At 60.9% G+C, this 12,630-nt stretch overlaps 1 protein-coding gene across 1 annotated transcript; it reads left to right on the forward strand.

Moving 5' to 3' along the window:
- Positions 1–2,040: 2,040 nt before the first annotated feature.
- On the forward strand, positions 2,041–11,659 carry NHERF1 (NHERF family PDZ scaffold protein 1). The gene is made up of 6 exons (XM_054278803.1): positions 2,041–2,473; positions 8,272–8,433; positions 9,174–9,327; positions 9,831–9,871; positions 10,414–10,509; positions 10,602–11,659. Exons 1-6 carry the CDS (start codon positions 2,081–2,083, stop codon positions 10,752–10,754), a joined length of 999 nt encoding a protein of 332 aa, XP_054134778.1. The 5' UTR covers positions 2,041–2,080; the 3' UTR covers positions 10,755–11,659.
- Positions 11,660–12,630: the final 971 nt, after the last annotated feature.

Consider the following 12,630-nt stretch of genomic DNA (forward strand, 5'->3'; position numbering starts at 1 on the left):
TTATCGCGTGAGAATTCCCTGCCCTGGGTGTGCGCCGTGGGAGGCTGCTGCACACAGCGCTGCGGAGCGGCCGGCTCGGGCCTGGGGGCAGCGTGGGGAGGGGGCAGCACCCCCGGCCCCTTCCTGCCCGCCGGGGGGCTCCCATTGCACATTTCACACCGACCAAAGGTGAGAGGGGAAGAGTAAACACGGCCTGTTAAATTAAAACCAACCTCCTCCCCTGCTGTTCTCATGGTGCGGAGTCCAGCATTCCCCAAATAACTCTGTCTTCCCACCAATGGCATTGCTGCTGCCGCTTGGCTGATGTCTGCAAAAAAATGCTGGATGGCTTCAACACAAACAGACGTCGGCTCTTTTCTCTTTCCCCCCTCCTGCCTGAGCTCCTTTAAGATGCAAAGGGCAGGAGGAGGCAGCTGGGGCGCGACGGTCCTGCCTGTGCCCTGCCATCCCGCAGGCACTGCTGGACCCAAAAGTAGCTTTAGCGGTTTCCTTTGCTGCTGCCTTTCTTCCTTATCTCGGTCCCGTGCTCCAACCAGCCCTGCTGGAGCTGGGTTTTGTTTCCTGGCTGAGCACAGGGTACCCAAAATGTGCTCTGCATCTGCCCTTCCAAAGAGCTCACTCGTGGGGCTCCCCTTACCGAGGGGACGGCTGTGCACGGGCGATGGATCCCCCGTGCTGGGGCCGTACCACAGCACGCTTGCCCTGGTTTTCCCCTGCGAAGGCATTTGCCGCCGGCTGCCGTGGGATTGCTCCGCGCCGCTTTTCTCAGCGCCGAGCGGCCGCGGGCGAATGCTCAGCCGAGTGGAGGAAACAAATGAGCCCACCCTGCGCTCGCAGCTGCGTCCCACGGAGCGGCAGCGCGGCCCCCCCGAGCACACGGGGGTTCTCCGGCCGCTGGGGTCCCTGAGCAGGGTTTTGGGGCGCAGCGCCTTGTGAGACACGTGTGCCACGGCATGCAGCTGTGCCCTCCTCGCTTGCGGTCTGCAGCTCGGTTAAACTCGGTCCTGGCTGCCCCGAGGACCTTTGCCCAGGAACTTCAGGCAGGCCCTGCGCTGGGAGACATCTCAGTGCTGTCCTCTCTGGGACAGTCCCAGCAGCCAGCTCTGCCTGGCACCAGCAGCCCTGCGGCGTGGCCGGAGCAGCCCACACTGGTTACTGCCTTGCTCTGTCCCGGATGAGTCCCAATCCCAGCATCTCACATGCTCATGACCCCCTGCAGCTACTTGTGCTTCTCAGTCCATGAGCAGAGAGCGCGAAGCCAGGGCAGAGCAAATCCCCTGGGGTTCCCTCCCCCTTCGGGCCATCGCATCTAGGGGGCTGAGCAAGGTTCAGGGGCGGCTGGGGGAACAGGGCTGGCATCTCATTTCCACTGCAAAACGAGTTACCTGCCCTCTTCCCGGCCCGCCCTCCCGCGCAGTTTCGATTTGGGGATTTTATTTCACTTATTTTTGTTTTACTTCGAGCATCCCTCCACCCTCTACGTCGGAGAAGCGCTGGGAGCAACTGCAGCCTTCAAGGACTGGGTGAGGGTATGGGATGGATGTTCCCCAAGCGGCCACCCGGGACGTGCTGCCGAGCAGAAACAGCTGGGAGCGTCCCGCCGATCTCCGGCCATCGTCGGGGCTGTCTCCGGGACGGCGGCAGAGCCGATCCCCGGCGCGGGGAGTTCAGCGGGAATCGGGAGTTGCCGCGGTGGGCTCGGGTGGCACCAGGGGCGGGCGGAGGTGGCTGCGGGGCAGTGGAAGGGTCGGAGCCCAGCGGGAGCGGTCCGGTCCCACTGCAGCCACCGCGACCCCGCGGCGCCGCGCCCGGAGCGCCCCGCCCGGAGCGCCCCGCCGGGGCGAGAGGACATTTGCATACCCACCCGCCTAATTTGCATAACCGCACCTCTAAATTTTGCATAACCACGCCCCATTTCTGCCCTTATTTGGCGGGCATCATCCCGTCTCGCGCTCCGATTGGTGGCCGCCGGCCCCGCGCCCCGCCCCCCTATATAAGGCTGCCGCGGGTCCGTTGCCGCGCAGTGCGCTGAGGGCGGGTGGCGGGACGGGCCCGCTGCTGCTCCGCCGCTTCCCCCGCCATGAGCAGCGGCGCGGGCCCCGCCGCCCGGCTGTGCCGCCTGGAGCGCGGCCCGGATGGCTACGGCTTCCACCTGCACGGCGAGAAGGGCAAGCCGGGCCAGTTCATCCGTCTGGTGGAGGCGGGCTCGCCGGCCGAGCGGTCGGGGCTGCGCGCTGGTGACCGGCTGCTGGAGGTGGACGGCGAGAACGTGGAGCGGGAGAGCCATCAGCAGGTGGTGGAGCGGATCCGCGCCGCCGCCGGCACCGTCAGTCTCCTCGTCGTAGACTCGACGGCCGAGGATCAGCTGCCGAAGCAGGGCGGGGCGGGCGCCGAGCTGCCGGTGGTCGGCGGGCAGGCGGCCCCGGTGCCGGCGGAGCCCGCGGCGCGGGAGCCCGGTGGCGGCGACCAGCGGGTAAATGAGCGGCCGGGGACCGGGGCTCGGAGGTTTTCGGGGCAGAGGGTGTTGTCCGAGGAGGAGGGGTTGCGACCGGCCGCGGTCGCCTTCCAAACGAGCGAGCGGCAGCCGCGGCCGCCCTGGGCGTTGTGTGTGGTTTCGGTCTCGATTCTTTCTTTTTTTACTTTGCTTTAAACGCGGCTCCCCAGAAGCCCCGGGTCTTGCCGCGCCCGGCTGCTTTGCCTTTTTTATTTTAAACATTTTTTTTTCCTCTAAATGGTCCTGTCTCCCAGTGACGGGCGGGGCTGGTTGGACCCACCGCGGAACCCGTTCGGTCCTGTGCTGCGGGGCCGGTAAAACGGGCTGAGGAAAGCAACACGGGGAGGGAGCTTTGAACCCAGAACTGGGCTGAGGGGGGCCGGCACTAACCCACCCCAAAATACAACAAAAATCCCGTGGCAGAGGTTGTTCGGGGCTGAGACTGCAGGTATTGGTAGTAGTCACTCGTGCTTTGAGTAGTCGCTCTTGCTGTGGAGTGGAGATAGCAGAGCTCCTCCCGGGCTGGGGGGTCGATCCCGGCAGTCAGTCCCCACAGACGCTTCCTAACTCAGGAATGTTGGCCTTAAGCACGCGTGGGAGTGAGCAGTTGCACAAACAAAGTGATGTAGAAAGGTGAGGAATTGAGAAACAGCTGACCTTTCATGCCCCAAGCGGTTCCTAAGAAACGCTAGGGGCTCTGGGAGAGAATACTGCTTTTTATTTACCCAGCAAAGACGTGTTTGTTGTTACAACAGACATGTGGATGGCTCCCTGGGCAGCAGCCTCTTGAGTTCCCAGTGTGAGGAACCTTCTGGGGAAATCTTATGACCTGTTCCCAGAGAGGGTGGTATAGTGGAGCCTTCCCAGTGTTGATGCTGAGCCCCAAGAAGAGCTGGGTGCCTCGCTGAGCTGCTGTCAACATAGGGTTTTGCTGAGGATTAGGTGGTTTTGAGCTGTATCTCCTGTGGGACTTTAGCCTGTGCTTGTTCCCCTGGTTGGGCTGATCCACTGCAGGCAGAGCTCTCATCACTGCCTGGCTAAAACATCACTCCAGCACCTCCTTGATGGGCTTATTTGGGTGGGAACAGCCATGTTCTGTCCCCGTGCTGTCTTGCTGGCTGTCCCCTGTATGATCCCAGGTCCCTCACGTGTGGCCCCGGAGCTCCCCATGCAGGGAGAACGTGCCTGCTCTCCCGTGTGTCACAGTGCCGGCACTCCCTCCCAGGGGCCAGCGAGACTCTGCTCTGCTTTCTGCTCCCACACCTCTCCATGGGCTGGGAAAAATAAAGGGGATGTTCTTAATGCAGCTCAGGTGAGTCCCCTGCCCAGCTTGGGGGCTAAGGAGGTGCAGTCCCCAGAGAGGATGGAGCCCTCTCACGCTGTGGGACTGCTGCCTGCTCGCTGTGTTGGCTGGAGTGATGGAAAGAGCTTAGGAAGCTGCAGATGCCCCACAGGATTTTGGGAGACAGCCCCAGCTGGAGATACCTCATGGCTTTGGGGACATTCTTGGCTGAAAACTCCCCACAGTTTTGGGGAGGAGGCGCAGGGAGCAGCCCATGCACGGTTACTGCTGGTGGTTTCTCTGCCAGCGGTTTCTCTCCTCACTAGATCAGGAAGCAGGTGACATGGGGTGACATTGCCACAAGGCCCCAGACGGTTTCTCAACAGGTAGCAGCAGGAAATCTTGTGGCTGGGGGCAGGGCCCAGCGGAAAAGTGGCTTTGGAGGCATCGCCCAGGCCAGGCACCCACCAGGCAGGGTGGGATGCTGAGCCCAGCCGGGGCAGGCAGAAAGGAATTTCTCTCCAGTGAGGCAGGAACACACTGCTGGGCTGTTGCTGGCCACTGGCAGGCAACCAGTGCTGGCTGCTCCATCCCCCTGCAGCCCCATCCCATCACTGTGGGTTGGTAGGATTTCCTGGGATCACAGGGGAAGCAGGAGATTTGCACGTGTCAGAGTTCTGTTTGCTTTATTGGGCTGGACTTGCCTTTATTTGTTTAACAAGCCTGGAGACGCTCAGGAGCTGGGAGAGTTGCTCGTGGTGAGCAGTGTTTAATGTCTCCCACCTTCCAGCAGAATCCATTCTCTGTCCAAACTGTTCTGGGTCCTGCATGACTGGGACTGCCAGGGATCTCAGGTACCCCCACAGGTCCCTGAGGCAGTTGTGGGAGGCTCCTTTTTCATTCCTATCAAACCCTGAGTGTGCAAATCCCCCTGACGCTGTGGTGGAGGTTTTGAGCCTCCCCGGGAAGCCGGTCCATGCCCTCCTGGCTGCGTGCTGAGCAGTGTGGTGACAGTTTCACAGCCCCCAGGTCAGCCCCATTTCCTGGGGCCCTGTGCCGTGGGGGTGTCCCCCCGCCAAGAGCTGTGACAGTTTGTCTGCCTGTGTCTTTATTTCCGGAGGCTTCAGCTGCTCGGGAGTGGCTTGAGAAAGTTTCATACAAGCTGCACAGTGTTCCCAGGGCAGCACAGTGCTCTGCTACCAGGGCAAGGCATTTGCTACCAGCCTCAGGCTTCCCTCTTGCAAATTTGGTGTTCAATTAGAGCCCTTCCTGCCAGCAAGGCTCATCCCTCCTTGTAAAACCTGGGAGAGCCTCCCAGGGCTGGGTTTCAGAGTGTAACAGGGAGCAGTTCCCCCGGCATTGGGAGCGTTGCACTGGGGTAGCTGGAGTTTAATTAGGAAATGAATTAAATTTCCTCTCAAGGCAGCTGCATGAAAAGCAGCTCCAGTCAAACAGGACGTGACAGGGATGCTGCAAAGGAGGCTGCTTTGCATCCCCTTTGTATGAAGCCCGAATGTGTGAGCCAGATTTTGGGACCCGTGTGAATTTGCTGGCTCAGGCATCCTCAGAGCTCTTGTGTTTCTCTTTGAGTAACTGGGAAGGTTGCTGCCGCCAGCAGGCTTGATGCTGCTTGTAGGGCTGCAGGGAATTTCCTGGGACTTGAGGCTTCAAAAACTGTCCTGGAATTGCTATGGAGTGGCTGGGAAATGGGGTGTGAGTCCTGACATGCTGTGCAGCTGAGATCCCCACAACCCTGGGATTGCTGGTCCTGCCAGGTGGCTGAAGGTGCTGCGGGGGGAGCAGCACACATCTGGGTGTGCCCCAAATCCTGTTCCAGGGTAGGAGCAGCAGTGCAATGCTCCTGAAGCGCTCATGCCGAGCGGGCATCTCTGCAGACAGAGACCTCTCTGCCTTCCCTGGGTCAGAGGGGAGGCGTGGGATGCCTCTGCAGGGCTGATGGCAGCTCCCCCCACCGCCCTCCCTGCCTGAGGGTGTAATTGCTTGTAACACGGCTCTGCCAGCTAATCCCAGCGCGGCAGGAGAGCTGCTGGCCTTGCAGGACAGGATGCAGCAGCTTAGAGAAATTAGGGGCATTTCCACTGCCCAGCTCCAAGCTCCATAGCCACGGGTATCCTTGGGTTGTTGGCCCCAAACCCTCTTGCCTCGCATCACTCAGCCCAGAGGGGACTTTGGGGCTGAAAGGATGCACTGCCATGGGGTGCTCACCCCTTGGATGGGCAGGATACGGCTGCTGGAGGATCAGATGCATTTGTTTTCCTCTCTGGATGGCAGAATGGTGGCTGCCTGCAGGGTTTTGGTGACTTGGGGAGGGTCAGGCAGCCTGGCATGCTGGGCTGGAGGGGCTGGGGGGCCGGGTCATGGCTTGGCCAGGCTGCCCTGCTGCCTCTGCAGGATCATTGCCTCCCTCACCGCCGTGACCTGTCCCTGTGTCCTGAGACATCTGTCCGCCCTGCAGGACTTCCCATCCCCCCAAAACTCATGGCACCAGCATCTCAGTGAGCTCAGGCTGCCAGGGCTTTGTTGGTATGGGTGGGAGCAGAGCCCTCCCTCCTCCTCCTCGCCCGGGAGCGCTGCCAGCCCCGCTCGCTGGGTGCTCCCTCTGGCTTTGTCCTGAGCTATCGGCGTGGAGCAGCCCCGCAGAGCTGCCAAGGGCACCGGCAGCATGGGTGCTCCAGAGCCTGAACCCTTGCTCAGGGTTGAGCCAGGGCAGGGCTCTGGGGAGGTGCCACCTTCATCCAGCAGCTCCTGCCCTTTGTCATTATTTTGGGTATTGTCTGTCCCCAGCGTTGCCTGGGACTTCTGCTGTCACACCCTGAGAACCGGCTCACCTGGGCACGGCGTGGGGACGGGAGGGCAGAAGGGGCGAAGTCGAGGGGGTCACAGTGCTCCACCCAGGCAGGGAATGCACAGCTGGGCTGCTGCATGGGGCATGTGCAGCTGGCACACGTGGAGACCGCGTCCTGCGTGCCAGGGCTGAGGCATCTGGGGATCGCCTTCCCTCCTGGCAGATGTGCTGGGTGCTGCCTGCACCTCCCTTGCCGGGGCGTTGTCAGGTGCTGCTGGGGTGGTGGCCAGCCTTGACCATGAAGGAAGGTGTTGTGCAAGAGGATGGGGCTTTATCAGGGCTTTATTGCAGCGCTGGGCTTGGCAATTGCGAATGTGTCACCCCAGCCTTGTGGGACCCTGTGCCACAGCAGTGTGTCAGATATGGGCTGTCAGCACCCCAGGACCCAGGTGTTCCCTGCTGTGGGCAAAGGTGATTCCGTGCCAAGATGCAAGAGTGCCTTGCAGGGGGTAAAGAGCATCCTGGTGCAGGTGTGGGAGGGCAAATTCCTGCAGTGCCTGTCCTCTGTGATGCTATGGGCACCACAGAGAAAAAATTATCTCAGATGAAAGATTAAATACACCCCCTTGGTGAGGAATATTCTGGCAGTTTGAGTGAGCCTTGGCTGCTGGGAGAGCCTAACCAGAGCCCAGGTTCTGGTGATCAAGGTGGGATCAAACCATTTTATATATAAATTGTAAAAGTAGTGTTGGGTGCTAGGGGCAGAGCAGTTCTGACAGTGGGACATGCAGGTGTCTGGTTTATGTCACCTGGTTCCTCTGATGCTTCCTGGGCATCCCACTCCCTGCTGGCTGAGCAAGGGCAGTTCCTGTGTGCCAGGCTCCCGGGGATGCTCCTGCTGCTTCCTGCTGCTCACCGTGTGGGGAGCTCAGAGGGCACCAAGGGGGCCAAGTGTGGCTGCCCCAGTGGGGCTCCCTGGCTCCAGGTACTGGTGGACCCACAGGTCAAGGTGAAACCAGCTGCAGATGAGCTGGGTGTTGCCTCCTGGAGAGGTGAACGTCGCAGTCACGCCGCCCCAGTGGAGCTGGTTTCTGTTTTGCAATCCTGGGAGGTCACGCTGGGGCATGGAGGTGCCTCAGCATTCCAGCTGCTCCATCTGGGCTCCAGCTGCCTGCCCGAGCCCTGTGTGCCCCTGCCCTGCTGCCAGTGGCTGTGGCGTGCTCTGGGCTGAGCCCATGGCTGGGTTTGCCATGGGGAGGGGCACTTGGCAGGGGGGTGACGCCAGGGACCTGTGCCAGCCCCTGAGGCCTCTCCAGTGGCCAAAGCTTCCCGGTGGATGGGCTGGAGCGGGGGTGCTTCCCAGCCACCGGGGCTGGGTTTCCTCCTCCGCCTTCATGGCAGTTGCAGCCCTGATCCCAAAAGGAAGAGCGTGGTCTGGGAACACACACATAATAACAAGTTTCTTCAATGTTTCACTGCAATTAGTGTGCCCTGAACCTAATTAATTAATTAGAGCCCAGCATTATGGGGTGTTTGGCACCCTGCATCCTGTCCTGAGGTGTCAGTGCCCACAGGTGGCCACCTGAGGACGGTGTCCCTGGTGCTCCAGCAGCTCTCTGGGGTTCCTGCTGCTGTCCTTGGCTGTTGGGGGTCCGGGAGCAGTTCACCCACAGATTGTTCCCTTTGCAGGAGGAGCTGAGACCTCGGCTGTGCCGCATGAAGAAGGGCCCCGATGGCTACGGCTTCAACCTGCACAGTGACAAGAGCCGCCCCGGGCAGTACGTGCGCGCCGTCGACCCCGGCTCGCCGGCCGAGGCGGCGGGGCTGGCCCCCCAGGACCGCATCGTCGAGGTGTGCTGGGGCCGGGGGAGCTCGGGGGGGCTCTCTGGGAGCCTCGGCACTCCCCACAGCCCAGGAGGCAGCTGCCCTCGGCCAGGGAGGCGCACGGTGTCCCTGCTGCCGCTGGTGACTCACGGCACAGCCGCCCAACCTGCGCCAGCCTGCCCGTCCCCACCCACGGGTGCAGCGCTGGAGAGGGCTGGCACTGAGCACTAATTAGCTGTCTGGGGGTTAATGAGCAGCAGCACTGTCCCTGGGATCCCCTGGGTGGCACAGGCTGGGACACGGTGCACGATGATGGCGACTCCTGCTGTCAGGTGGGACCAGGGTGGGGATGAGCTCAGGTGTGTGCCACGTGGGATGATGATCCATGAGAGCAAGGACCAGCTGAGCCCCAGCCCTGCTGCTCACCGGGTGTGGGGCTGCTGCCTCTTCTGGGGTGAAGCTTGTGGGGTTTCTGGAGACCATCACTTGGCACAAGGGTTTTGAGCCAGCCTCGGGTCCATGTGCTGTTGGGAGTTCCCTGCCAGCTTTGCCCATTCGACCCCATGCCAATTACTCAGAGGAAAATCTGCTTTTAATGAGTTTTTTTCTGGCTTCACTGCTAATCCCTATGAGGCCATGAATGCCTGTGGGGGCTATGGGGTGGCTGTGCTGGGATTATGAGCGGTACCAAGGCTGGTACCTGACCCCTGCATGGTGCTTGTGAGGGATGGGTGTCCCCCAGCTGCAGTGGTGATGTGTACCTGCAGGTGAATGGTGTGTGCATGGAGGGCAAGCAGCACAGTGACGTGGTGGCAGCCATCAAGGCGAGTGGTGACGAGACCAGGCTGCTGGTGGTGGACATCCTCACAGATGAGTTCTTCAAGAAGTGCAAGGTGGTGCCCTCAGAGCAGCACCTGACAGGTGGGCTGGGGACGGTGCCTCTGGGAGGAGTTTGTGCCACCTCTGGTGGCTCTGTGTCACCTTCTCACCAAACCTAAGGGTGCTGAGGCCTGGGAGGTGGCCTTATCACCTTGGGCCCAAGCAGAATCACCTGGCTTTGGCGTCTCCCTGCTTAGCCAAGGGCCCCATGCAGGGCTGGTGGAGCTGACGTGAGCAGGTTTATGGCCCTGGGTTGCACTTTGGCAGGGTTTATGGCCTGGGCAGCAAACAGGCATCAGCTGCCCTTTGCTCTGCAGGAGGATGGTGAAGGGGTCTCACTGGGCTCCACATCGCAGCTGCCATCGTGTGGATGCCACCATTCCCCTGTGCCACGGGGCTGGCTGCAGCAGGTGGTTAAAAAGTTCAGGACCTGGCCAGACCCTGGGCAGTGTTGTGTGAGCATTGGCCATGTGCAGCCTTGGCTTGCCCTCCACTGGCAAGGGGACAAAGCAAACACATCCTCACCCTCTGTCCTTATCCCACAGGTCCCTTGCCAGAACCAGTAGCCAATGGTGATATAGGGAAGGTAAGAGCCTTGTCTTGATTTTAATTCCATGTATGCCCATCTCCAGTCAGGGACCCTCCTGTTCATGTCCCCTGTGCCCATGGGTGGGGGATGCCACCAGATCCTGCAGTGGTCTCAGCCTGCCACACAAGAGCTGGCGCCACTGGGAAGGGACCTGGTGTCCTCCAGGAAGGGGAAACAAAGCTTGCGCTGAGTTTGATGGAGGTGGCTGTTTTCCTGCTCTCTTTTGCCTTCTGATACTGCAGGGCTGGGAGCCCTTGTGCTGCAGTAGGGAAGTAGCACCCAGCCCTGCAGCCACCCTCCTCCTCCTCCTCCTCCTCCTCCTCCTCCTCCTCCTCCTGCTAAAGCCAGGGCAGTCAGGCCGGGGTTTAATCCTTGCCCGCCCCGATGGGCAGCGCTGGAGGTATTTATGTGCCTGGAGCTTGCCGGGGATTACGTGCAGCAAGGACGGATTTCATGGCCCCCTGGGTGGGGTTTGCGGCTCTGGAGGCTGTTGTCAGGCCCCGGGGCTGGAGCTCACGCTGTGTCCCTGCTCCCCTCAGGAGAACGGGGCCGAGCCGCAGCCGGTGTCGGTGTCGGAGCGCCCGCCCAGCCCCGCGGCCGTGTCCCCGCCGTGCCCCAGCGAGAGCCGCGGCCAGGTAGGGCTGGGAGTGCGGGGGAGGCGGTGCCAGGGCCTGGGTTACCCCCGCCGTGGGGCTGACGCCCCTCTGAGCCCCATCCTCACCCACAGGACGGTGACAATCGCCACTCAGCGTCCGGCTCCCTGCTGGACCTCGACATCCCGCTGGCCGTGGCCAAGGAGCGCGCGCACCAGAAGCGCACCAGCAAGAGGGCACCGCAGATGGACTGGAGCAAGAAAAACGAGCTGTTCAGCAACCTGTGAAGGCCCTGAGGCGGGGTGGGTGTCTTCTAGCACCTCCCCAGCCCCTACCCACCTCTCCTGCACTCCTCTCCTCCCTGCCATGGGCTCCTGGTAGAGATGTGGGGCTGCTCCCTCCACCCTGACCCAAGAGCTGGGCTCGGTGGCCAGTGAGCATCCCTGCAGAGGGGTTCTGGCCCGGGGGTGCTGGGGGTGCCCCCTCCCGAAAGCTCATCCCCAGGGTGCTCCTCCAGCCCTGCCTTGAAGCCCTGCACACCCTGGTGAGCACAAGCAGGGGTTTGGGAGGGATCAAGGGTTTGGGGTGGCCTGATGCCCAACACTCCTGGACCCCACTGTTCCCTGTTTCTTCCTCTACCCCAAACCTCATCTCTTTTTGAGATCCCTCCCCCCCAAATTACCCTTTAGCTGTAAAACCTGAGGCTTTAATGTCTTCTCCCAAACCCCACCTGCCCAGCTACTGACCACAGCCAGGGCATTTCACCCTGGCCTGGCAAGCTCCGTCCACAATGACCCTGTCCCTTTGCCTCTGCAGCTGCAAGGAGGGGTATGGGTGCCCAGCACTGGGGAGTGCCCAGCACCCTGCCCTGGGGCAAATTTTGGGAGAGGAGAGGGTCTCTGGAGCCAGCACAGCAAGCAATAATAGTCTCCTTTGCTCCTGCACACTCCTGGAGACAGAACCAATCAGGGTTTGAATCCAACACTGTTTAATTTAAAAGCTTCTCACAGAACTTTTTGGTTTTTTTTCTGAAATGAGTGTTTTTCCAATCACATCTATTTTTTTTTAACCTGTATTTTGTGGAAATTCTTCCTGTGGATGTTTTGTTTCCATGTGCTGCAATCAGGTGTTGTTGTACTGTTGAGCTCAAGAGAAATTCTGTTTACTGGAATAAACCTTTCTGACTTCACAAGTCTGGTTTAAGGCTAAATCCTTCCAGAGCCTGAGAGGGTGCAGAGGGCTTGCTGTGGCCCTCTGGGGCTTGGGGGGAAAATGGGTAACTGGGGGGCACTGGGCCTGGTTTGGTGCCCCTCAGCATGTGATGGGGACAGGCTGAGGGGTTGAGGAGGTGCCGGCTGGTCCCAGTGGGGGTTAATGCCTCGGGGTGATTAATGAGCTTTAATCCCTGGGGAGTGAGGGGGGGCAGGGAGGGTGAGGGGGGTGATGCAAAGCTCTAATCTGGGTCTGCTGGCCAGGCTGGAGGGCAGGAGCTTTGTTTGGGGCAGCCCAAATGTGCCCCCAGCCCCTGCAGGGGTTTTTGGGATGAGTCTGGGCTGCGCCTGGGTTGAGGGAAGGCAGGGGGATCAGTGAGAGGAGGGGTGCTTGTCCCTCTGAATGAATGGATGTAGCCTTGGGTGGCTCAGTGGGGCCAGACTGGTGGCACAGTGGGACAAGGCAGGGCTGTGCCTGGCCTCTGTCTGCTATCTTCGCTTCCTCCCCTTCTGCACACTCTTGTTTTGTGCTCCAAATCTGCAAAGAAGCTTTTCCACCTGAGCACACAAACGGTCACAGATCTTTGCGCCTCAAGTGACACCTAGGTGACAAAGTGCCACCAGGTTCCTGGGGATGTGCAGGCTGTCACTTCCTCCTGGAAGCAGGGGGAGCCCATTCCAACTTGTCTCATCCTCCAAAGACGTGTCCTCTGAGGGAAGGTGAGCCCCCATCCCCTGTTTTCCCATCCTCATCCCACTGGGGCAGCAGGACACCCCTACCTGGCATGGATGGGCAGGGAGCAGGGCAGGAGTGGGGGTACCCAGCGGGTCCCAGCAGCATCTTTTGCCTCCTGGCCTGCTCAGAGCAGCTGGGCACTGGTTCCCTGTGGGAGCCCTGTGGGAGCCCTGCCAGGACTCTTCTCCCCAGCCCCTGCCCAGCTCTGTGAGGGCT

This window comes from Melozone crissalis, unplaced genomic scaffold, assembly GCF_028551555.1.
Source record: "Melozone crissalis strain CALT ecotype California unplaced genomic scaffold, PUWL_Pcris_2 ptg000026l_1, whole genome shotgun sequence".
Taxonomy (NCBI): domain Eukaryota; kingdom Metazoa; phylum Chordata; class Aves; order Passeriformes; family Passerellidae; genus Melozone; species Melozone crissalis.